This window comes from Rhinoderma darwinii, chromosome 4, assembly GCF_050947455.1.
Source record: "Rhinoderma darwinii isolate aRhiDar2 chromosome 4, aRhiDar2.hap1, whole genome shotgun sequence".
NCBI classification, from domain to species: Eukaryota; Metazoa; Chordata; class Amphibia; order Anura; family Rhinodermatidae; genus Rhinoderma; species Rhinoderma darwinii.
In genome coordinates this window covers 183,034,593-183,062,188 of record NC_134690.1, presented here as the reverse complement: position 1 = coordinate 183,062,188, position 27,596 = coordinate 183,034,593, and the positions used below count along the sequence as shown (strand labels likewise).

Here is a 27,596-nt window from a genome sequence, read left to right as displayed (position 1 = left end):
GTGAGAAAATTGGCACATTTTGTGACTGTCTGGTCTAAGTTTACATTCTCTAACTGTAAGAGAGCATTAGTAAATTTGAGTCTATCTTAATACTGTCTTGGGCCAATTAGTGGGTCCAACAGGATCATCTAACTTACTGTTATTAATCCATCCAATAGAGGCTCTAATATAAAGAGATCTGTATGGTATTAGATGCTTTTTAACATTTTAAAATAGTAAACACCTTCATAGTTTTGTACACAGGTGGCTAAGTGCAAGACCGGACTAGGATTAAAAAGCATCACTGGCATACAAACTCCGCCAGATCAGATACAATATCGCCCCCCTGTGCTGTGGCATATTTTTATTTACTTGGTCACGTCCCTCACCACTCCCTTAGGGCCGGTTCACATCAGCGTTCGCTTTCCGTTCAGGGGTTCCGTTGGTAGTTTCCATCGTGGAACCCCTGCAACGGCAAGTCAAACAGAAACCACAGCTTCCGTTTGCATTACCATTGATATCAATGTTGACGGAAACATTGCTAATGGTTTCCATTTGTCATCGTTTTGGCAGGTTTCCGTTTTTTCGACTGAATCAATAGCGCAGTCGACCGTGGCATCTGGTATGTCGTTAGTAGCAGATCAAGCCAAGTAAATTGTGAGGTGCGGCCTTCATGGATCAGATTTGTTTATCCATAACATCCAACAGATGCTTGATCAGATTGAGATCTGGGTAATTCGTAGGCCAAGACAACACCTAGAACGCTTTGTCATGTTTCTCAAACAATTCCTGAACAATTTTTGCTGTGTGGCAGTGTGGATTATCCTACTAAATAACGCCACTGATATTACAGAATACCGTTGCCATAAGGGGTATACTTGGTCTACAACAATGTAGGTAGGTGGTACGTATTAAAGTAACATTCACATGACTGCCAGGATCCAAGGTTTTCCAGCAGAACATTGCCCAGAGCATCACATGGTCTCCGTTAGCTTCCCTTCTTCACATACTGCATCCTAGTGCCATCTTTTCCCCAGGTAAGCGACGCACACACACCCGGCCATCAACATGATGTCAAAGAAAATGTGATTCATCAGGCCAGGACATTGTCTTCTATTGCTCCCTGGTCTAGTTCTGATGCTCACATGCCCATTGTAGGCTCTTTTGGCAGTGGACTCTCTGACTGATTTGCAGCTACGCAGCCCCAAATGTAGCAAATTACGATGCACTGTGTGTGACACCTTTCTTTCATAGCCAGCATTAGCATTTTCAGCAATTTGTGCCACAGTAGCTCTTCTGTGGGATAGGACCAGACGGGCTAGGCTTTGCTCTCCACAGGCATCAATAATTCTTGGGCGCCAATCAGCCGGATGCCAGTTCACTTGCCGTTCTTCATTGGGCCACTTTTGGTAGGTAACAACCTAAACATTAGAGTCTATGATATACCAAGTATAAAAGATATAAGTTTATTGATAACAAAGACATAAAAAAATCATTAAAATTCAGAGATGGTTACCACAGTGTGAAAAGATGGATCCCAGACAGTGACAGACTAAATGGACATATGGTTAGGTCCATAATTATTTGGACAGAGACACAAGTGTTGGCATGTTAGCTGTTTACCGAAACATAATGAATATACAGTTATATAATCAATATGGGCTTAAAGTGCAGACTCTCAGCTTTAATTTGAAGGTATTCACATTCTAATTTGTGAAAGGGTTTGGTAATTACAGCTCTTTAATATGTAGCTGCTTCTTTTTCAAGGGACCAAAGGTAATTGGACAATTATCTCAAAAGCTATTTAGTGGGCTGCATGGGCTGTTCCCTCATTAATCCATCCTCAATTAAGCAGGTAAAAGGTCCGGAGTTGATTCCAGGTGTGGCATTCACATTTGGAAGCTGTTGCTGTGAACCCTCAACATGAGGTCAAAGGAGCTCTCGACGCAAGTGAAGCAGACCAACGTTAGGCTGAAAAAAATGAAGAAATCCATCAGAGATAGCACAAATGTTAGGAGTGGCCAAATCAATAGTTTGGAACATTCTTGAAAAAAAATTGCGCACTGGTGATCTCGTGAACTCCAAGAGGACTGGACGTCCACAGAAGACAACAGTGGTGGATGATTGCAGAATCCTTTCCATGGTGAAGAAAAAACCCTTCACAAAATCTACCCAAGTGAAGAACACTCTCCTGGAAGTAGGAGTATCAGTATCTAAGTCTACCATAAAGAGAAGACTTTATGAGAGCAAATACAGAGGGTTCACCACAAGGTGCAAACCATTAATCAGCCTCAAAAATAGAAAGGCCAGATTAGACTTTGCCAAACAACATCTAAAGAAGCCAGCCCAGTTCTGGAACAGCATTCTTTGGACAGATGAAACTAAGATCAACCTCTACCAAAATGATGGGAGGAAGAAAGTATGGAGAAGGCTTGGAAAGGCTCATGATCCAAAGCACACCAAATCCTCTGAAAAACATGGTGGAGGCAGTGTGATGGCATGGGCATGCATGGCAGCCAATGGCACTGGGTCACTAGTGTTTATTGATGATGTGACTGAAGACAGAAGCAGACGGATGAATTCTGAAGTGTTCACGGATACACTTTCTGCTCAGATTCAACCAAATGCAGCAAGGTTGATTGGACGTCGCTTTACAGCACAGATAGACAATGACCCAAAACATACTGCGAAAGCAACCAAGGACTTTTTTTAAGGCAAAGAACTGGAATATTCTGCAATGGCCAAGTCAATCACCAGATCTCAACCCGATCGAGCATGCATTTCACTTGCTTAAGACAGAACTTAAGGCAGAAAAACCCACAAACAAGCAACAACTGAAGACCACTGAAGTAAAGGCCTGGCAAAGCATCACAAGGGAGGAAACCCAGTATTTGATGATCTCCATGGGTCCCAGACTTCAGGCAGTCATTGCCTGCAAAGGATTCTCTGCAAAGTATTTAAAAAAAACACATTTTATTTATGGTAATGTTAATTTGTCCAATTACTTTTGAGCCCCTGAAATGAGGAGGCTGCGTAGAAAAATGGTTGCAATTCCTAAACGTTTCACAGGATATTTTTATTCAACCCCTTGAATTAAACCTGAAAGTCTACACTTCAATTGCATCTCAGTTGTTTCATTTCAAATCCAATGTGGGGGCAGGCAGAGCCCAAATCATGAAGATTGTGTCATTGTCCAAATAATTCTGGACCTTACTGTAAATGCTAGATCAAAATATCACAGTGTATAAATATATGTACCAATATGGAAGACTAGGTGGAATCAGGAAATTGTACATTCCCCAGACTCCGCACAATGTCACAATTAAAGGTAATGGCGAAAAACAACGCAATTCACAGAAGCACTTGTCGTCCAATAGTATAAATCAAGTTTATCTGTATATATATATATATATATATATATATATATATATATATATATATATATATATATATAAAAATATATATATATATATATATATATATATTGTATGATGCATTAGAGCAACTTGACCATCAATAACAATTACTGTCTGGCGTCACACCCCGACGTGCGTTTCGGCTGAAAGCCTTCGTCTATTCCCCCATTCTACCTTGTCTTCCATATAGGTGCATATATTTATATACTGTGATATTTTGATCCAGCATTCATGTCCATTTAGTCTGTTACTGCCTGGCATCCATCTTTTCACACTGTGGTAACCATCTCTTAATTTGAATGAATTTTTTTGTCTTTGTTATCAATAAACTTATATATTTTATACTGTCTTGGTGTATCATAGACTCCAATTTTTTAGGTTGTTATTTTTGTTACTGAGGTTTTCACCATTTATTTCATGGGTATATTGGGCCCACATGCCTTCCCCCCATATATGATATATGCTATATATATGAGATCATCTCTATGATGTGGAGGGGGATTTTGATTGTTCTGCGTATCGGTATAACACTTTTGGTAGGTGCCTTATTAGCCACTGCATACCATGAACATCCCACAAGACCTGCCGCTTTGAAGATGCTTTTTTCTAGCTATCACAATTTGGCCATTGTTAAAGTTGCTCAGATTCTTACTCTTGCCCATTTTTCCTGCTTCCTACACATTAACTCCAAGAAACGACCGTTCTCTTGCTGCTTAAAATATCCCACCCCATGATAGAAGTCATTGTAACAAGTAAATTAATTTTATTCACTTCACCTGTCAGTGGTTTTATGTTATGGCTTATCTGTGTATATGACAAATATATGGTTTTATTTTTTAACCCAATATAAGACAATTGAAAAGTTAATTATTTTTTTTCAGATTAATTGTAGATAAAATTGTACATTTTATTTAAAAAATATCCTTGATTAATGAGTTTCTTTCACATCACTCTGACTGTAACTTCCATTTATGAATATGTATTGGAAACCTCTAGCTAATTATATATAGTTAAGTTCTGAAAGGTGCTATTCAAGGCACACTAGGAGACATTTATCAAAGGGCAAATTAATTAAACTTAGAATATTTCCTGTGATTTACAAAACCTTAATATAAGAGTTATGAGGTTGTCATTTACTTTAATTGATCAGGGTTGTTATCCTATATGGAAAATGCAACAGAGGAAATAAGCTTGGCAGATTTTTTTTTTGTTTTATAAAATAAGAATATAGAGATACTTGGAATTCATTAAATTAGTTGGGTTCTGCACATTTATTCGATTTAAAGTATTAGAAAGGCCAATTTGTATGTTGAATATTTATTAAATGGATGAAAAAAGTTTGACAGTTTGGAAAAGTAATCAATGATATTATGGACACTAAGATACCACTTTAATTTATTTTATTATATTGTATGCATTTTGTCATACATTTTCACAACTCATGAATCCCCATGTGTATTAACAATATGCAGCTTCTCTCTGTGAGCACATTTGTTGTGTGTTCTCAAGACGTCTCCTGCCTATACTTTCTGGAATCCAGCCATATTAGCTATCATGCAGCTCATTTCTCTACGCCCCTGTCTTCCAGAGGGTCTTCTCCCATCCTCTTACAGGTCTCACGAGTTTTATGATATTTTTAGCTTTAATTATAGGGGAGGCGTAACTATAATTCTAGCAGCCATTCTGCACCTAGTGACCAATTACAGTAATTGCTGCCCTATATTAACTCGCAGCCTTGTACTTCCTGTTATGACCAGCAGGTTGTGGACCCACTGGGCCACTCCACCGGTTTGGCTTGAGACCACCTCCAAGAGTGTTATCAAAGTAGTCTCACCGGTCTTCACCCTTTAACCCCATAACAGGAAACTGGTCGTTGCTGCAGGGAGGCTACCAGGTTGCTACCTCTTGAGGTTGTCCCGGCAGAGTAGCTGCTGGCACAGCGGATCAAGAACAGGCACTGGCAGATGATACCTTGATGGGTGGAAGCAGGGTCATAGCTAGAGAAGGGCAGGCGGATGCAACTAGGAGGGTAGGAAGGGGTGGTGCATAGATGCCAATAGTCCTGAATTTGCCAGGACTGCCCAAAATATACAGACAGTCCCGGCAAATTACTGTCCCGGACGTGTGGCGGCAACTGCCATATTCCATATTTCCCCATACGCAGATACAATTGAATATTATGACAGAACAGGAAACTATCTGCTCCCTGCTCGGCCATTTACGTCTCCTGGAGCGGAATCTCGACGCTCTGACTGGGTTTTATGTTCCTAGAGGAAGCCCTTGAAGTCCCTATCCATATATGGACAGTGATGTCAGGGGCTCCTCTTGTAGCGGAATCCTGGGCAGAGTGTTGCCAACCCTCTGGCCGGGTATTCCACTCCTAATTGGAGCCCCTGACAGTGATGGCAGGGGCTCCTCCTGGAGAAGAATACCCGGCCTAAGCATTTCCAGCGCTCTGGTTGGGGATTCCTCTCCTGGAGAAGCCGCTGTCGTCATTTTCCATATATGGACAGTGACTTCAGGGGCTCCTCCAGAAAAGGAATCCCAGGCCAGAGCATCCGCAACCCTCTGGTCGGGGATTCCATTCCTAGAGGGAGACCCAATGGCACTATTTAAATGGAGGGTGTGGCACTATCTACAAGGAGGTTTGTGGGGCACTATCTATAAGGGGACTGTGTGGCTTAATCTACAGGGGGGCTATGTGGCACTATCTATAAGGGGGGCTGTGTGGCTTTATCTACAAGGTGGGGCTGTGTGGCTTTTTTCTCTACAAGGGGGGCTGTGTGGCTTTATCTATAATGGCTATGTGGTATTATCTACAATATGGGGCTGTGTGGCTTTATCTACAAGGTGGGGCTGTGTGGCTTTATCTACAAGGGAGGTGTGAAGCACTATCTACAGCGGCGTGTGGCACTATCTACAAAGGGGGCTGTGTGGCTTTATCTACAGGGGTGTGTGTTTTGCACTATCTACAATGGGGTGGTGTTGCACTATCTACTAGGGGTATGTGTGGCACTATCTACCAAGGGGGATCGTGGCAGTATCTACATTGGGGTGTGTGGCACTATCGACTAGGGCGGATTGTGGCAATATCTACAAGGGGGTGTGTGGCACTATCTACAGGGGGGGTTGTGTGGCACTATCTACAAGAAGGGGGGTTTGGCGCTATATAGAAGAGGAGACTGTTCATTATGTCGCCATATATTCTCATCAGACTCAGTTATACAATCTGTTTTAGTCAGGCACTGACCTCTTTAATTTATTTTCTCTTAATTTATTGTTATGTTAACTGCCTTATATAACTATATTGCGTGCAAATTGTACAAATGGTTTTATCCACGAGTTAAATAACAAAAATGTGGGGGAAAAAATGGACTGCATTGATTGGTAGGGAAAGCAAACATGGTGAGAGGGGAGGAGATGTCAGGAAAGAACTGGGGGGCCAAATGGAATCTTTGCCCTCGGTGCAGCAGTACCTGGCTATGCCTTTCACGGAAGGCTTGTCAAGCTTGTCACCAACAGTAGGAGGCAGACTGACAGCGGGCAGCTAGATGGAAGCTAATAGCAGATCTCTGGAAGAAAGTGGATAGTGGACAGCTGGACACAGGCAGGTGGTGGCTAGAAGGACAATGACAGTTTCACGGATAGCTGTACACAGGCAGGTGGCTGGACACAGATAGATGACAGGTAGCTGGACACAGGCCGACAGCAGATAACTGAATACTGGCTGACAACATGCAGCAATAGCAGACTGGATACAGGCTGCTAGCAGATAACTGGATACAGGCTAACAACACATAGCAATAGAGGACTGGAATCATATGCACATAGGAACCTTTGCAGGATACAACTAGGTTGTTCCAATGTTGCTCAGGCACCAGGTGGATAGTGGAGATGCCCCAGAGGAAGCCGGAAGGGCGAAACCCAGGGTCGGGCGAGAGTGTTTGGCGTGCTGCCTAGAAATTGTAAAGATTTTTACTTACCTTGATGCTTTTATTTCTTGTTACTTCTGTGAGTATGGATTAAACTTGGCGTGGAGCAATCTTTTTTTAGAGGGTGTTGCACTATGTGTCTTCCTTTTTCCATCTATTAGAGACATAAGATCCTTTTCCTACCAGGAGTTCTTTGAATTTGGAGAGAGACGATAAGGAGCTTGGTGGAACTACAAGGATAAGAATTACCATCCACACCCTCATTGGATTGCGGACTGTCCACTGCATTTTTCTGGGAGAGAGTCCATACTGAATGATATTGGACTGTTACCAGTGCCGTCTGAGCGGTAAACTTCACTGTACTTTGGATAGTGGAGGTGCCTTAAATAGCCCTGGCTGGCCTCTCCCCTTAGGAGGCGGCCGAAGCACACGTGCACCGGGGACATTGTGGCCACAAGCAGACTACAACAGCAGACTCCGGTGGCCACCAGAAGAGGTATGAGACCGCCGGCAAGAGCGGGACCTGTCGTTGGCGCAACACTTCCTGTGCCTGATAATTTTGACTTCTCAGTGATCCCGCATTTTTGTGCTTATCTACTACTACACTTCTTGTATACCGAACCCTACATTATATTTGACCATGGCTCATCTGTATTTTTGTGTACCAAACCCTGCATTATGTATGGCCACGGCTGATCTCTCTACTTGTATAGCAAATACTGAATTATATGTGATTGTTACTGTAAACTGTGTAGTTTGCCACTCCTATTGGATTCCATATCTGTGAACCAGCATCATATCATTTAGGGTTTAATTTATATTAATTTCTATTTTAGTAAAAATGCAGAAACAAATTCCACAATTTTCTATTTTTTTTTAAACTCCTTATTTTATTTATTAAACAAAATAATAAGTGTTATATCAATAACGTTTGTTACTCATTAATACCAACCTTGGCATTTAAGTCGTTAGAAAAAGGAGGGAGCCTATCTATTACTCCATGGGTTCCCCACCTACACGATTGTCGGTTACCGATGGTAGTAATGGCAGCTTGGCGACCTAATGAAGGCCCCCAGATCTGCCATCTTTGCACTCATATTAGGTCAGAGGCAGGGTTTAATTACAGTCAGAGGCAGGGCGTAATAGAAGCTGGTATATAGCACACTACAGCAATATATAAGTATAATATACTGCAATATATACGTATTAAAGTGTAAAAGTAAATTTTTACCAAGAAAATTTTGTTTTCGCGCGAATAGATTTTTTCACAAGGAGCACTAGAGAAAAAACACTCAAAAATTTGATATTTAATTTTCCCCTAGTTTGAAAATCCACCATATATGTTTGTAAACTGCTGTTTGGGGACACGGCAGTGCTCAGATTGAAGAAGCACCATTTGGCTTTTGGAGTGCATATTTTGCTGTAATGGTTTCTGGAAGCCATGTTGTATTTGCAGAGCCCCATCAGGTAATTACATAGTTACATAGTAGTTACATAGTATGGTTGAAAAAAAGGACACATGTTCATCAAGTTCAACCAAGGGATGGAAAAAGGAAGGGAAGAATTTCTACAGATAGGAGCTAATATTTTTTTGTCCTAGGAAATCATCTAAGCCTTTTTTAAGCTGTCTACTGTCCCTGCTGTGACCAGCTCCTGCGGTAGACTATTCCACAGATTCACAGGTCTCACACTAAAGAAGGTTTGTTGCCTCTGCAGGTGTCCCCTTGTTTTTTTAGGGGGTTTTACATGGAACAGGATTTCACCATATTTTGTGCATGTGCCATAAATATATTTATATAAGTTAATCATGTCCCCACTTAGTCGTCTTTTTTCAAGGCTAAATAGGTTTCATTCTTTTAATCTTTCCTCATAACTTAGATTCTCCATGCCCCTTATTAGCTTCATTGCTCTTCTTTGTATTTTATTCCAACTCCAGGGTATCCTTTCTATGAACTGGAGCCCAGAACTGAACTGTATATTCTAAATGAGGCCTCGCTAAAGTTTTGCAAAGTGGTAATATTACACTACCGTTCAAAAGTTTGGGGTCACCCAGACAATTTTGTGTTTTCCATGAAAACCCACACTTGTATTTATCAAATGAGTTGCAAAATGACTAGAAAATATAGTCAAGGTTAGAAATAATGATTTTTATTTCAAATAATAATTTTCTCCTTCAAACTTTACTTTCGTCAAAGAATGCTCCATTTGCAGCAATTACAGCATTGCAGACCTTTGGCATTCTAGCTGTTAATTTTCTGAGGTAATCGGGAGAAATTTCATCCCATGCTTCCAGAAGCCCCTCCCACAAGTTGGATTGGCTTGATGGGCACTTCTTGCGTACCATACGGTCAAGCTGCTCCCACAACAGCTCTATGGGGTTGAGATCTGGTGACTGCGCTGGCCACTCCATTACATATAGAATACCAGCTGCCTGCTTCTTCCCTAAATAGCTCTTGCATAATTTGGAAGTGTGCTTTGGGTCATTGTCCTGTTGTAGGATGAAATTGGCTCCAATCAAGCGCTGTCCACAGGGTATGGCATGGCGTTGCAAAATGTAGTGATAGCCTTCCTTATTCAAAATCCCTTTTACCTTGTACAAATCTTCCACTTTACCAGCACCAAAGCAACCCCAGACCATCACATTACCTCCACCATGCTTGACGGATGGCGTCAGGCACTCTTCCAGCATCTTTTCAGTTGTTCTGCGTCTCACAAATGTTCTTCTGTGTGATCCAAACACCTCAAACTTTGATTCGTCTGTCCATAACACTTTTTTCCAATCTTCCTCTGTCCAATGTCTGTGTGCTTTTGCCCATATTAATCTTTTCCTTTTATTAGCCAGTCTCAGATATGGCTTTTTCTTTGCCACTCTGCCCTGAAGGCCAGCATCCCGGAGTCGCCTCTTCACTGTAGACGTTGACACTGGCGTTTTGCGGATACTATTTAATGAAGCTGCCAGTTGAGGACCTGTGAGGCGTCTATTTTTCAAACTAGAGACTCTAATGTACTTGTCTCGTTGCTCAGTTGTGCAGCGGGGCCTCCCACTTCTCTTTCTACTCTGGTTAGAGCCTGTTTGTGCTGTCCTCTGAAGGGAGTAGTACACACCGTTGTAGGAAATCTTCAGTTTCTTGGCAATTTCTCGCATGGAATAGCCTTCATTTCTAAGAACAAGTATAGACTGTCGAGTTTCACATGAAAGCTCTCTTTTTCTAGCCATTTTGAGAGTTTAATCGAACCCACAAATGTAATGCTCCAGATTCTCAACTAGCTCAAAGGAAGGTCAGTTTTATAGCTCCTCTAAACAGCAAAACTGTTTACAGCGGTGCTAACATAATTGCACAAGGGTTTTTAAGTGTTTTCTAATCATCCATTAGCCTTCTAACACAGTTAGCAAACACAATGTACCATTAGAACACTGGAGTGATGGTTGCTGGAAATGGGCCTCTATACACCTATGTAGATATTGCATTAAAAACCAGACGTTTGCAGCTAGAATAGTCATTTAGCACATTAACAATGTATAGAGTGTATTTCTGACTAATTTAATGTTATCTTCATTGAAAAAAACTGTGCTTTTCTTGCAAAAATAAGGAAATTTCTAAGTGACCCTAAACTTTTGAACGGTAGTGTATATCTCTGTCTCGCGAGTCCATGCCTCTTTTAATACACGACAATATCTTGCTGGCCTTTGAAGCAGCTGATTGACATTGTATGCTGTTATTTAGTTTATGTTCTTCAAGTACACCCAGATCCTTCTCAACAAGTGACTCCCCCAGTGTAGCTCTCCCTAGGACATATGATGCTTGCAGGTTGTTGTTACGCAGATGCATAACTTTACATTTATCTACATTAAACTTAATTTGCCAAGTGGACACCCAAACACTTAGTTTGTTTAAATACGCTTGCAATTTCCGAACATCTTCCATAGACTGAACATTACTACATAGCTTGGTGTCATCTGCAAAAAAAAAAATAGTGCCATCCTCTATATCATTAAAAAATAAGTTGAATAATAGTGGTCCCAGCACTGAACCCTGGGGTACACCACTTATAACCGTGGATCATTCAGGGTAGGAATCATTGACCACAACTCTCTGGATACGGTCCTTGAGACAATTCTCAATCCAATTACAAACTATACTTTCTAAACCTATAGTCCTTAATTTACCCATTAGACGTCTATGAGGGACAGTGTCAAATGCCTTTGCAAAGTCCAAAAATACTATAGCCACAGCGGCCCGTCTGTCTAGGCTAATAGTAATAGTTCAGTAGATAACAGCAAGAAGTGACCCCATTTTAGAAACAACACCCTCAGGGCATTTATGAAGGTGTGTAGTGAGCATTTTGACCCCACAAGTGTTTTCCAGAAATAAATGTGCAGCAGATGGTTTAAAATGAAAATTGCAATTTTTACAACAGATATGCCATTTTGGTGCCCAAAATGTTGTGCCCAGCTTTTGCCACTGTGAAAAGATATATCTCTTATTATTATTCTGTGTTTTCTGGTTGTAGAAACACCCCACATGTGGCCCTTATCTTTTGCCTGGACATACAATATGGCTCAGAAGCGAAAGAGCACCGTGCGCATTTAAAGAGGCTCTGTCACCAGATTTTGCAACCCCTATCTGCTATTGCAGCAGATAGGCGCTGCAATGTAGATTACAGTGACGTTTTTATTTTTAAAAAACGAGCATTTTTGGCCAAGTTATGACCATTTTTGTAGTTATGCAAAAGAGGCTTGCAAAAGTCTAAGTGGGTGTGTTTAAAAGTAAAAGTCCAAGTGGGCGTGTATTATGTGCGTACATCGGGGCGTGTATTATGTGCGTACATCGGGGCGTTTTTAATACTTTTACTAGCTGGGCTCTCTGACGAGAAGTATCATCCACTTCTCTTCAGAACGCCCAGCTTCTGCCAGATCACGCTGTGACGTCACTCACAGGTCCTGCATCGTGTCAGACGAGCGAGGACACATCGGCACCAGAGGCTTAAGTTGATTCTGCAGCAGCATCGGCGTTAGCAGGTAAGTCGATGTAGCTACTTACCTGCAAACGCTGATGCTGCTGGCCTAATTTTATCATTTACACTGCCGTGGCAAACAATTGCAGGTGCTCCTACGTCAAATAGTAAAATAAACTCCCAAGAAGTGACACCATTTTGTGTATTGAGGATTTAGACCACCCGTGAGTTTTCCAAAACTTAGTGCTTAGCAGATACTTTAGTGCAAAGTGAAAATTGCCATTTCCCCATATATGCCATTTCAGTGCACAGCTTGTGCCACTGTAGACACACACCCAATATATTGTCATATACTGTATGTGGAAGTAAACTGCTGTTTGGGCACACTGCAACGTTTAGAAGAGAAGGACCGCCATTTGGCTTTTGATGTGTGGATTTTGCTTGGTATTAGTTTTGTTTGGGGTTTTACTGATATTTCAATTTATAATGTGTGGTCATACGTAAGCTTTGTGGAGTACATCAGGGCATAATAAAATGGTATTATAATGGGGTAAATAAATAATAAGATTATCCATAGATGTGTGGTACGCTTTGAAACAGTCTTTTATGCACAGGCCAGGTTTTTTGGGGCACAATCTGTCTCTTTGCAATTTGGTAAAGTGTTGGCTACCTCACTTCCAGCAAATGTGCTTGGGCCCTACCATTCCTGGTTCCCAAATATTAGAACCTTGATAACCACCTCTTGAAACAGAAGAAATGTTCCCCTTTTGCCATAACATCAGGAAGTTTTTACATTCCCCTTAAGGGACCCAAAACTTTTTTATGTTTTCATATCTGCAGTCCTATGAGGGTTGTTTTTTTGCTGGAGTTTTTATTAGTACCATTCTAGGGTACAAGCAACTTTTTGTTTGTTTCTGATTTAATTTTTTTGGAGGCAAGGTGACCAAAAAAGAGTAATTCAGCATTTTTTTTTCACAGTGTTCACATTAAAATTTCTCTTTTGTGCCGCCACATTCTTAGAGATATAACTTTTTTACACTTGCATCTTCACAGCTTTGAGAGGTCTTGTTTTTTGTGACACATGCTCTAGTTTTTATTGGTACTTTTTTGGAGTACATTCAACTTTTTTTAATCACTTTTCATAAAATGTTTTGAAAGGTGGGCTACTAGATTATTAAATGGGATGGGATATGTCACTTACAATGAAAGGCTAGAGAAATTGGGCTTGTTCAACTTGGAAAAAAACGCATTAGAGGTGATCTTATTAACATGTATAAATATATGTGTGGTCAATAGAAAGAACTAAAACATAATTTGAATATTATATAAGCCCAATTTCAAAAATAATTTTTAATACCGAAATGTTGGCCTACTTAAAAGTATGTACAGTATATGCACTCAATACTTGGTCGGGGCTCCAACTCTGCATGAATTACTGCATTAATGTGATGTGGCACGGAGGCGATCAGCCTATGGCACTGCTGAGATGTTATGGAAGCCCAGGTTGCTTTGATAACGGCCTTCAGCTCGTCTGCATTGTTGGGTCTGGTGTCTCTCATCTTCCTCTTGGTGATACCCCATAGATTCTCTATGGGGTTTAGGTCAGGCGAGTTTGCTGGCCAATCAAGCACAGTGAAGCTTGTCAGCAGAGGCAAGCATGAAGTGCTCTAAAATTTCCTGGTAGACAGCTGTGTTGACTCTGGACTTGATATAACACTGTGAACCAACACCAAAAGATGGCATGGCTTCCCAAACCATCACTGACTGTGGAAACTTCACACTGGACCGCAAGATACTTGGATTGATGCCTCTCCACTCTTCCTCCAGACTCTGGAACCTTGATTTCCAAATGAAATGCAAAATTTACTTTCAAAATTTACTTTAATCTGAAAACAGGACTTTGGACCACTGAGCAACAGTGTTGGTCCACTGTTATATCAAGTCCATGGTCAACACAGCCGTCCACCAGGAAATTTTAGTGCACTTCATGCTTCCCTTTGCTGACAAGCTTTATGGAGATGCTGAATTCCTTTTCCAGCAGGACTTGGCACCTGCCCACACTGACAAAAGTATCAATACCTGGTTTAATAACCACAGTATCACCGTGCTTGATTGGCCAGCAAACTCGCTTGACCTAAACCCCATAGAGAATCTATGGGGTATTGTCAAGTGAAAAATGAGACACCAGACCCAACAATGCAGAGGAGCTGAAGGCCGCTATGAAAGCAACCTGGGCTTCCATAACACCTCAGCAGTGCCACAGGCTGATCGCCACCATGCCACGCCGCATTGTTGCAGTAATTCATGCCAAAGGAGCCCCGAACAAGTATTGAGTGCATATACTGTACAGTTAATATATTACCCAAAGGCACTGCAGCCACAATGCTTCTGCAGTTGCTGCTGACAAAGTTCCTCAGTTGTAGTTGGTGAGGAGACCTCCAGCGGGAAAAACAGAACAGCAACTGACCCGCTGTGTGGCTTCTCTCACCTGGTTCATCAGTTGTAAGACATCATGGCAGCACTTGAGCTTACACATGTGGAGGGGGTGGAAAAGCTCCTGGTTTAGGAAACAAACCTGCACAACCATAGAGGTGTCTCTAGCACCTGGCCTCATTGTGGTGGTGCATTGCTACCATTATCATGATTAACATTGACCCATTGGACCTTGTCTATAATTGCTGGACCACGTGTCAGTGGTGGCATGCACCTTGAACCTTACAGTCCACTCCCTCCTATCTATATCCACGCAAAGCAGTAGCATTTCATGGTTGGGCATTTTATAGTGAATATAAGTCATCCACTTATACTCCTTATGATTAGCTTTGATAAAGGGAGGGATAACCACAGTGCATTTTGGAAAGGCTGCCTGCAAGGCCGCCCAAGCTTATGTGATCCTTTTTTCAATCTATAAAGTGGCGGCTGGCGTGAATTTTGCAGTGAAACACTAAAAGTTTGGGATTCTGATGATTCTGAAACTTTTGCGAAATTCTAACTGATTTTTACTTGAAAATAATGGATTTGCTCATCTCTGGAGAGAACCCATGAACTTTAACTGCTCATCTAAATGTGCTAACACCCTCATGTGTTTCTTCCTTTCAGGTCCTCCTTCAGCATATCTATGAGGTCAAGTCTGGACTTTAACTAGGCTAATCCAAATATGCTTTTATTTCAGCTTACACAGAGATGACAGAACCTTCCCAAATCATGATGTCTTGTTTTAACATTTAGTTCTCTAGAGTGTCTGATAATTTTACACCCCCTGGTGAGATGACTATTGGTATCATTATTACCAATTAAAATGTGATTATACCAAAAAATATTCCCACTTATCCATAAATTTCATGAATGTAGACATTCTGCAAAAAAATGTATTAAAAATGTATTTAAAAAAAAAAGTACTGAGCTAGTTCTTGGATTTGTGGATGCTGATTCAGCAATTGAATTACGGACAATGGGGGCTAAATTAGGAATCTTTATTTAAAATGCTGTCATAAAACAGGGACATTTTAATTACAGGCATCTTTAAGATTATAAGATGCCTATGAGGAGCTCTAGGATAGCAGTGTAGAATGTTCTAACACTACCACTTTTCAAAAGAGAACCGTTTGACTCCTCAAACGGAGGTTTGGTTACATAAGGATGGCTGGAGGGTAAATCGGCATACTTGCAAATATCAAGTTTGGCTTATTATTATTATTCCCACAAACATGTAAGCGTGAAATCCCCAAGAAGAAAGGAATTCATATACAAGCTGCTTTGATTAAATCCCTCCCAGCTTTCTATAAATTGAACAGTAGAAGTGCAAATAGCTGTATAACAACTTTTTTTAGAGTTGTATTTATAATTATTTAACATTATTATAAAATTTGAAAACAATAAACATAACTACTTTTATTCGAACAGCAGCCAAAGGATTCATAATAGATCAGATTTTCTGCACAAACAAGAACCCACATAGTGGAGCCAGATAGCAGAAAGCCACCTACTTTTCTGCACCTAAGTTTGTCTCCTTACCATCTTATAGAGGCTCTGTCACCAGATTATAAGTGCCCTATCTCCTACATAATCTGATCGGCGCTGTAATGTAGATAACAGTAGTGGTTTTTATTTTGAAAAACGATCACTTTTAAACAAGTTATGAGTAATTTTGGATTTATGCTAATTAGTTTCTTAATGACCAACTGGGTGTGTTTTTACTTTTTACCAACTGGGCATTGTGAAGAGAAGTGTATGACGCTGACCAATCAGTGACCAATCAGTGTCATACACTTCTCATTGTTCCAGCCGAGCTTCTTTCACTGCACAATCACACTGTAACAATGGGCTGGAATAATGAGAAGTGCATGACGCTGATTGGTCACTGATTGGTCAGCATCATACACTCCTCTGTACAAAGCCCATTTGGTAAAAAGTAAAAACACGCCCAGTTTGTCATTAAGAAAGTAATTAGCATAAATCTAAAATTGCTCATAACTTGCTCAAAAATGATCGTTTTTCAAAATGAAAACCACTGCTGTTATCTACATTACAGCGCCGATCAGATTATGTAGGAGATAGGGCACTTATAATCTGGTGACAGAGCCTCTTTAACCTTATAGCAGCGGCTGTGAATGCTACAGCTGTAATTATGCTTATGATCCAGAGCTTTGCACCAGTCACCTTCATACAACATAGATTTTTGACAAAAATTTCAAGAAAGTTCACATTTACAATGATATGGTACCAAAGGCAATAATTCATGATATAGGAAGTACATATAAACATATATTCATATATGCACACTATATATTCAAACTACTTAAAGTTAAAACTTCCGCCTGTCTGCATAAAAAATCTGTAACTGTTGGAAAAGCATTAAAGGCTATGTACATCTTTGGGGTCTTTTTTTTAAATTGAAATACATTTATTTAGTTAAAATCATTTTGTAATGTACTTTTATAAAATAAAATGAAAAATCACAATTTTCCTTCTGAACCTTCTATGATTTACAGTACATAGAAGCTGCAGAAAGCCGTTCTGAACCAAATCCATCAGTGAGCTGCACTGACGGCTCAGCTGACAGCGGGTTCTTTGTGCTCCTGTGTGATCTTCCAAGCTCAGTTTCGATCAAGTCAAAGTGGTTCTTTTTTACTTTTTCAGAACTGAGCTGTGAATTTTCTTCTTTATTATTTTCTTAATATTATTTCTGCTAAGCAACAGGAATTGTATATTCATAGCCTGATGAATATGAGCTTTGATTGTCTGTGTATATGGTACCTAAATGGGGGACCAGGAGGGAAGGGAAGTGAATACTATAATTCTGTAAATACACTCACCAATAAATAAATAAATATTAAGGTACTGTACCTTGCACTGGACCATTTTCCATTATTTCCTTCATGATCTCTCTTTCCTATATAAAAATGGAAATCAGTCAAGATATGAGATGATTCCTTGTTATATTCATTTAAATACATTGAAACAGTGAACGTTTAATTGAGAACTGTCTCTAAGAAATGATTCCCCACAATCAGTCTGGCATTGGACAGTATAACTTGTTTGATACTGAATAATTAAATTTTCTAATTATTATATTATAAAGGTCAACAACATATGGTGGGGTTTGTTAATAGTATAGCCATATTAAATCACATATAAGTGGTAATCACACAAGATAATATATCATGAATATATTGTACACAATTATTTAATATTGAATACTGTAGAATATAAATATTTGAAGATAAAAGAAAAATATTAAATCCCAGGTGATATAATTGGAACAAGAACTGCAACAGTGAGTGTTGTGGGGATTTTAAGGGTAATAGATTTCTGAAAAGTTCCTGCTGGTCAATGAATGAATCGTCACACCAGGTAAGGGACATAAATAAACTCAAAAAATGCACTAAGCAAGGACAATTACTGATAAAGAGGCAGGTTAAAACCTCACTTCCCAGCAGGATGCAGGCAAGCCACAATTGCTAATAGAGGGAGATTGCAAAGGTGCAGATGCTGATAAAACAACCACTCTCAGGCCTACTATTTATGAGGTGGCTGGCTGCTTAGTATAAACATTGCACACAGATAAGGCTTCTGTAAGTGTGCCAGCCGCACGATTGTGTACTGCACTATGCTGGCATACAGCCTATTATTTACACTCATCATATTCCATTAGGCGGGTTGCACAGTACATATCAGGCGCACCACACATCACTAAGCGCTGACAGTCTATTTTCTCCTAGCATTCACAAGGCCTGGCTGCATCCTGAAAAATTATCCATGATAAACATGAGGTAGTTGATATTTTGGCCAAAATACGCAAGCGCATAGCCTATGTCAGGAGTCCTCATCACCTTGCGAGTCCCTACACTAAACCACTTCACTCTCCACATATAAAATTATCACACCAGGTAAGGGACATAAATGCACTCAAAAACACACTAATTAAGGCCACTTACTGATACAGGAACAGGTTAAAACACTGCTTCCTAGCAGGATGCAGACAGGCCACAATGTATAGATAAATATAAATATATGAATATATGATGTATATAGAAAGCTTAATAGCTAGTGGATTAAATTCACAATCAAGTCCTTAAAAAGAGGTGGTTTCATGCAGACAACCTATTTCCATATGCCCTGTTAGGGCATGCTCACAAAGAGGGTCTCTAGCTCATCCAAGTAATACATAACCGTCCAATCAATTGAATGGTCTGCATTTAATACTACTTTAATCTAAATGTATGGTTGGCTGCAACTTCTCCCGCTGATCAGAGGCAATCAACTGATTGACGGGCTGGCTTAAAACTGTAAAAAGGGTTGTCCTTGTGCGACACCCCCTTTTTAAGTATATTTTGTACTGATTTTAACTCTTCTATTTTTTTAATTCTACTGTATCATAGAGAAGTTTCAAAATAAGCTGTGTAACAGAAGTGATGGACTAAAATAAAATATATATTTTACAGAAGCAATGAGTGTTTGGGCAAGCCTTGACAAAGGGCAGAAAGTCCTGGCTGTCAAAGACATCAAGCATGCACTTTAGGTATGCTCATTCCAGGGTAGATGGTACCCTGCATGTCCCTGATGTGTGAAATATAGGCGTAACTAGAGGTAAGAAAAGTGTTAGAAATATTAAATTGTTCCATCGTAGATGGATTTTATTTGTTTTCTATGCATTACACAATGTACAATATAAACAAAAAAAATACACTTCATGAATCACATGAAGTCTAAATGAAAATAGGTCCTCAATAAACAAATAAATGTGGTAAAAAAAAACAAGTTAAAGTATTTTGTCCAGTAAAAAAAACACTCACATTTGACGGTATTCTGTAAGGGGGGCTGCATTGGTACAGGTAGTTGGCATATTCTAACCGGTTTGGACATGGCTCTGTTGCGTGACTTTTCCCATGTTTATCAGTAACGCTGGACATGTTACAGGTATTGAATGCAATTGTATTATCTTCCATTTCATAGGGGTAACATTTATGGGAGACCAGCCTGCAAGGAAAGTACAATAAATATGTTTAATATTGGTATAAAACCAACATTATATGGATGCAAAATACGCTCTCAAAAATGTGTATTTATACTATATGGCCAAAAGTATGTGGACACCCATCACTGGAAATAAGGAACCTAGCCCAAAACCCTGAAACACAGCCCAGACCATTATCACTCCTCCACTAAATTGTACAATAAGCATTATTCTACTGGCATCCGCCAAAGCTATATTCGTCCATCACACTGCCATATAGTGAAATGTAATTCACCCATCAGAGAACACATTTCAACTGCTCCAGAGTCCATTGGTGGCGTGCTTTACACTACTCCATCGGACGCTTGGCATTGTGCATGGTGTTCTTAGGCTTGTGTGAAGCTGCTCAACCATGGAAAAATATTTTATGAAGCTAACAATTCTTGTGTTAAAGTCACTTCCAGAGGCAGTTCGGAATTCTGTAGTGAGTGTTGCAACAGAGGATAGGAGATTTTAATGTGCCATGTGCTTCAGCACTCAGCAGACCCGCTCTGTGAGTTTGCGTGGTCTATCACTTAGTAGCTGAGCTGTTGTTACTCCTAGACGCTACCACTTCACAATAATAGCAACGGTTGACCAGGGCAGATCTAACAGATTAAAAACTCACAAACTGACTTGTGGCAAATGTAGCATGATATGGCATTACCACATTTAAAGTCACTGGGCCCCTTAGTGCGACCCATACTACTACTACCAATGTTTGTCTATAGAGATTGCATGGCTTTGTGCTTGATTTTATGCACCTGATTGCAATGGGTGTTTCTGAAACACCTGAACTCAATAATTAGGAGGGGTATTCACTTACTTTTGCCCCTATAATGTATCATGCGGTGTGTAATACAACTCATGTGTTTATATGAGTTACTTTTATTTCAGCATTAAAGTGTTTGTTTCTACAAGAATAAAGCGAAACATATAAAAGAAAACACAGGTACAGCTTAGAATCAATATGATCACATGTAATCTTTTATGTAAAATTAACATGTGAATGTCTGATATTTAAGCTATACATGTATTACTGATCCACAGTAGTGTCACTAGTTTGTGTTTATTCTACCATAAAGTCTTCTTGAAACTTATAAGCATGCCAAGAAAGGTCATTTTGATTGCATTCTATTAAATAACTAATAACAAAATGTTTTTGCAGCATATTATATAAAACGCTGAAGTCTTTCAAATGATGTCTTAGAGAGGATGTCACTAGTTTAGTAATGCCCAATCTCCTAGCTAATCTAATAGGCACGTCACAATGATAATGCTAGTGAAAATTGTGTCCCAAAAGTTTATTATTTTAAAAGTTATGAGCATTTTTCTAAATAGGCAAATGAGGCTATAATAGACATATGGGGGTCAACACCAGTGATTCTCCTGAGGTGGAGATACCTCACAGCCTCTGACAGTGCCCAATCAGCATGAAGCTGCTTCACACAGTGTGAGAGACTGAGGCTGGAGGGAAGGGGGATCACTTCAAATAGCCATATCTCCGGCTGTGGACCACATAAAACAGTGGTTCAAGCGGCATATGAAAGATGAGATTCTAGTCTTTCATATCCACCAGGATTTCAGTTTTAGCTGTGAAACAACCGGAGGTATCACCAGTTCAAAACAGTTGGAATGGAAGCTGTAAACTACTAGTATATGATCAGGCTGTGTTGCTGGGCTGGGTAGAGGAGAACTGTATGATGCTGATTAGACAGCGTCATACAGAAAATATAACACCGCCCACAGTGAAAAGAAAGAGTCACCTCCCATTTGGCAAGTATAGTCAAATTAGCACATTTAGAAAAATGCTCATAACTTTGCAAATAATAAACGTTTTGAAACATAATTTACACTAGTTATCAGCATCATAGCGCCTATTAGATTAGTTAGGAGATAGAGCATGAATAAACTAGTGACAGATCCTCTTTAAGCTAGCATTACACGTAAGATAGAAGTCAAATTCTGCAACCACTTTTGTCTTATAAATATTCCCATAAGCATGTATATCTAGATATCCCAAGTTTATGTAAAATGTGGATAAAATATATGAGGTTGTATAAAATTATAAAAAAGGATCTGTTGTTTTTTTTTTTGTAACAGCGCCATTCTTGGGATTACTCATGTACATAAATTGCACAGAGCTGCAATATCAGACACAGTCTATGGACAAGAGTGGCACATTTTCTGTAAAAAAACAGACATGTTTTATAACTTCATACAGTCCCTTTACACATAGATAAAGAAAGCCATATGAATGAACAAGCTGAAAAAGTTTGAATAATGTGGAAAATAATTTTGGGTGTTCAATAGTCCAATATATTGTTTTCTACTATCCAAATAAATAGCCAGCCTGGATCCTGTCAAACAGATAGAATGACATATATTAGAGGAATTTAGAATTCTTAGAATAGTTGATTTCATCCAATCACGAAGTAAACAGATTGCACTAATTGCGTTGAATGGTCAATTACATGTTGCTAGTTTTTTTGTTTGCAATATAATAATAATAATAATAATAATAGTAATAATTAACCCCCTCCCGAAATCCACCGTATATATACAACGCAGGTCAGGTGTGGTCAATAGCAACCACGACATTTAACAGGTTAGAAACAGAGTGCGACCCCCTCAGACATTTCTATCAGCCCCCCTGTGATACCAATCGCAGGGTGCTAATGGTTGGCATGGCAGGCTGGGGGCCTAATGGTCTGCTTCCCAGGTCTGCTATCTGCGCACTTCTATCAAAGGGGATTTCCCATGTAGGACATTTATGACATATCCACAGGATATGGATTTACTAGATTTACTAGTCGGCAGCACATCTCTATAAACAAAGGATGTGCTGCCGACATGATGCTGACATGATGCAAATGTATGTGGATGAACGATCATAGTTAAGATTATTCATCCCTATACATTATTGACAATTGCTCCTTGTGAATGGAGACAACAAGCGCAGATCAACAAGCTGTATCGGCGCTCGTTTTCACGGCCAGGATTGGGCGTTTAGATTGCTAAAGTGGAATTTCTGTAAAGGAATTAGGCTGATAATTAATAGTATCTACTTGATTACTCATATAATGATGTATTTGTAAATATTGGTTTGTCATATAATAATTACAATTATTTTTTAGACAGTTAAAAGTTAAAAAAACATATCTAATTGTTGAGTAAAACTTGGTATGCATAAATGTTAAAATCTTCCTAATATTTACCCACGTTTTCTCAGGAACCACCAAGCACCATCTATGTGCCCTCCTCTACATCCATATTGATTGTGAACATTGCAAGAAATAAAATCCTGAGGAGACAGATTTGAAGTGTGACGACCCTGAGAGTGTATTGCAACTCGATCTGCTGCAACACCTGTAATTGAAACAACGCACATTAGAACAAAATATAAAACAAAATAGCATTTTCATTTTACATACAGTGAAATGTATGGCAAGGCTTAGTTCATACTGCTGCTGTCAGCACTGCAGCTACAGTAGATTTGACAAGAAGAATAGGCTACATAAAATGATTTTTTTTCCGCCATAACGTCGGACACCATGATGGAACCCAAATGCCCCATTGAAAGTCAATAGGGTCCATCATGCTCAGTTGATATTCTTTATACTACGGATCTAGCTATGTATTGTGATTTCTGTTATTAATAGATACCATGACGCAAGTGTGAACATAGTCTTAATTAAAGCGTACCTACACTTTGAGATTACTTTTCTGAATAATCTGTCATATGTGTGTACATGAGGAATAACACTATTTCTGGACATTGTATGATTTGTATCCTTTATTGTTTAGCAGTTTTCCCCTCTGCATGCTCTATCTCTCTAATTCTCAGTTGTCTGTAAGATAGTGGGCAGAGCCTAACTGCTATCATGTCTTCTATACACTGCGCACAGAGAAGAGAAGAATCCTACTCTCCTATCTCTGTCTATCACATACAGTATATAAATAGAAGTAGCAGCATGGAGGAGATTATACAGTAGTAATGAGAGGTGTAGCTGAGAATCCAGCACTTGGGTGACATAGAGATCTTACTGTGAGCAGCTGCTGGATGTCTGCCTCTGTCTCTCTCCTCTTTCTCACTCTGCTCCTGCTCTCTCCTCTCCCCTCTCCATAGACTTCTATGGGCAGCTATCCTGATCCCTGAGTGAGCTGAAAGCCTGTCTTGCCATAAAGCAGCAAATTCAGAGTGCTTGAACAGTATTGGAGGGAGAGGGGGTGAAGGTGCCTGATAAGTGGCAAAAGATGCATTTTTCTCTAATAAGATATATTACAAAGTTTCTTATATTCACTTTGTTCAAAGTGCAGTGCCTATTTAAGAAATGTATACAGAATGTATGCTACTATTAACCCCTTCCCGACATCCGCCGTATATATACAGCGCTATCGGGAAGATGTTCCCGCAAACCGCAGTACAGTTACGTCGCGGTGATGGTGCGGGCCCAGAAGCAAAGCTGGCACCAACACCGCGGGGTGACAGCTGTATTATACAGCTGGCAACCTTCTGTAACGGTCAGGACCGGAGCTATTCTCCGATCTGGTCGATTAACCCCTCAGATGCTGCGCTCAATAGAGAGCGCAGCATCTGAGGGTTTTTTAACCGACCGGCAACCGGAGGCCAAATAATGTGTCTGCCTAGTATGGAAGCAGATGGGGACCTGCCTCAGGCGGGTCCCAATAGGCTTGCTGTCAGTTAATAAATGACAGCTGTAATACACTGCACTACATATGTATTGCAGTGTATTGGAGTAGCGATCGAAGCATCAGGCCTTCAGGTCCCGTAGTGGGACAAGTAAAAAAAGTTTAAAAAAAAGGTTAATAAAAATGTTGTAAAAAGATAAAAAAGCTTCAAGTAAAAAAAACAAAAAAAAAACAAACTGCCTTTTTTCCCATAATAAGTCCATTATTATTGGAAAAAACGAAGAAATTAAAAAAACTATACATAATTGGCATCGTCGCTTCCGTAACGACCAAAACTATAAAACTTTTTTGTAATTTAGTCATATCTCCTCCCAAAAAATGGTATAAAAAGTGATCAAAAAGTCACATTTACTCCAAAATAGTACCAATAAAAACAACAAACTGTCCGGCAAAAAAATAATCCCTGTCACAGCTTTGTTCATGCAAAAATAAAAAAGTTATGGGTCCTAGAATATGGCGACAGAAAACAAATGATTAAAAAAAAAAATTATTTTATTGTGCAAAAGCTGCAATACATAAAAAAAACTACATAAATGTGGTATCACCGTAATTGTATCGACACGCAGAATACAGGTAACATGTAATTTATGGAGACCGGTGAATGCTCAGAAAAAAACCAATAAAAAACGATTCCAGAATTGCTTGAGCCCGCACACAGCTTCATCAACCGAAAAACTAAAAAAGTTATGCCACTAGTAATGCGGTGATGAAAAAACATCCCAATGTGGAGGCCAGAGGGGAACATTCCTTCAGTTTCAGGGCCCTAGTATTTATGAACTAGGAAAGGGAAGGGACATAACACATCTGCTGGAAGCGAGGGTGCCCGTATTATACCAGCACAACACTTTCCCAGCAAAAGTTCCCAAACTACAATGGAGAAAAACTCCCCAAAAGGTGCAGAGCGTTACAAAAGGGGATAACAAAGAAAAACTTTTATCAGTGCGACATTGGCCTTAGGTTGGATGAAGCCCTGTGCAAGATTCTCTATTGCTGCACCCCACAAAACAAAAAATGTAACCACATATAAATATATATATATATATATATATATATAGACACGCACATACTGGAACATATATACTATACATACATAGAGGCACATATTTAGACATACAGGCAAATATACATAATATATATATATATATATATATATACACACACACATACACACACGCGAGGCATGTATATACACATAATGGGTCTTATACAAATACATATAGGTAAATATATGGAAATACAGGCCCAAATATACCCACGCAGGCACATATATACACAGAACAGATAGTTACCTGCAGTCCTGTGTAACACCACAGATAACAGTGATAACTCTCGGAGTACAAATAATGTAGTAGGTATTGCCTGCAGTCCTATATAACACCACACATAACACAGTGATAACTCTCTGATTACAGATAATGTAGTAGATGTTACCTGCAGTGCTACGTAACACCACAGATAACACAGTGATAACTCTCTGATTACAGATAATGTAGTTGATGTTACCTGCAGTTCTATGTAACACCACAGATAACAGTGATCACTCTCTGAGTACAGATAATGTAGATGTTACCTGCAGTCCTATGTAACACCACAGATAACACAGTGATAACTCTCTGATTACAGATAATGTATTAGTCTTACCTGAAGTCCTACGTAACACCACAGATAACACAGTGATAACTCTGATTACATATAATGTAGTACATGTTACCTTCAGTCCTATGTAACACCATAGACAACACAGTGATAACAATCTGATTACAGATACTGTAGTTGTGTTACCTGCAGTCCTATGTAACAGCACAGATAACACACAGTTATAACTCTGAGAACAGATAATGTAGTAGATGTTACATGAAATCCTATGTAACAACACAGATAACACAGTGATAACTCTCTGAGTACAGATAATGTAGATGTTACCTGCAGTCCTACGTAACACCACAGGTAACACAGTGATAACTCTCTGATTACAGATAATGTATTAGTGTTACCTGCAGTCCTACGTAACATCACAGATAACACACAGTGGCAATATTATTGGAAAGCACATCCGCCATACATACACGGATAGTGTTAAGAGGTTAAAGGGATTGTCCGGGTTTAAACTTTTTATGTTGCATCAGGAAAGAAGGGCTTCAAATAAAAAAGCAGCCCATACTTACCAGGGCCGGCGTCAGCACCCGGCGAACCCAGGTGAGTGCCAGGGCCCACTACCCTTGGGGGGCCCACTCGGCCGCTGGGTGCTGACGCTGCCGTTGTCACGGCATCACTGTCCATATATGGACAGTGATGTCAGGAGCAGAGTAGGAGTCCCGGGGCAGAGTGCTAGTAGTGCTCTGCCCAGGACTATGGCTCTGGGGCTGCCTCGGAAAACACTGTCCATATATGGACAGTGACGTGTGGTGCTGCTCCTATAGTGGAATCCCCACCCATAGTGTGGGCAATGCTCTGGCTGGGGATTCCACTCCTAGAGGGAACCCCAAAGATGCAACTACCATGGAGGGGAGCTATGTGGAACTTCCAGGGAGGGGGGCTGTGTGACACTATCAGGGAGGGGGGCTGTGTGACACTACCAGGGAGGGGGGCTGTGTGAAACTACCAGGGAGGGGTGCTGTGTGACACTACCGGGGAGGAGGGGGCTGTGTGGCACTACCTGGGAGGTGGGGGCTGTGTGGCACTACTTTGGAGGGGGGCACTGTGTGGCACTACCAGGAAGGGGGGCTGTGTGACACTACCAGGGAGGAGGGGGTTGTGTGGCACTACCTGGGAGGTGTGGGCTGTGTGGCACTACCTGGGAGGGGGTGCTGTGTGGCACTACCAGAAAGGGGGGGCTGTGTGGCACTACCAGGGAGAGGGGTTGTGCAGCAGTACCTGGGAGAAGGGGCTGTGTGGCACTACCTGGGAGGGGGGCTGTGTGGCACTATCTATGGAAGGTGCTAAACTTATGGGGGTACAAACTGGGGGCCTATATGGGGGCATAAACAGGGCCTAACGTCTATATGGGGGCACAAAGTGACATTTTCTGCCATTTTACTGCCGCCGTGATTTCCCCCACAAAGGGGCCTACTAAGTCTTGTGTCGCCCAAGGGCCCACATAAACCT

At 40.3% G+C, this 27,596-nt stretch overlaps 1 protein-coding gene across 1 annotated transcript in view; it reads right to left on the bottom strand.

Annotated features, from left to right (window-relative positions):
* TINAG (tubulointerstitial nephritis antigen) overlaps nt 1-27,596 on the bottom strand; it is a 101,995-nt gene that overhangs the window by 11,258 nt on the left and 63,141 nt on the right. Inside the window, exons 6-8 of the mRNA XM_075863680.1 lie at nt 22,997-23,147; nt 19,579-19,762; nt 17,630-17,675 (exon numbers count right to left, since the gene is read on the bottom strand). Of these exons, the coding sequence (XP_075719795.1) occupies nt 17,630-17,675; nt 19,579-19,762; nt 22,997-23,147 (381 nt within the window). The remainder of the gene's footprint in view (nt 1-17,629; nt 17,676-19,578; nt 19,763-22,996; nt 23,148-27,596) is intronic.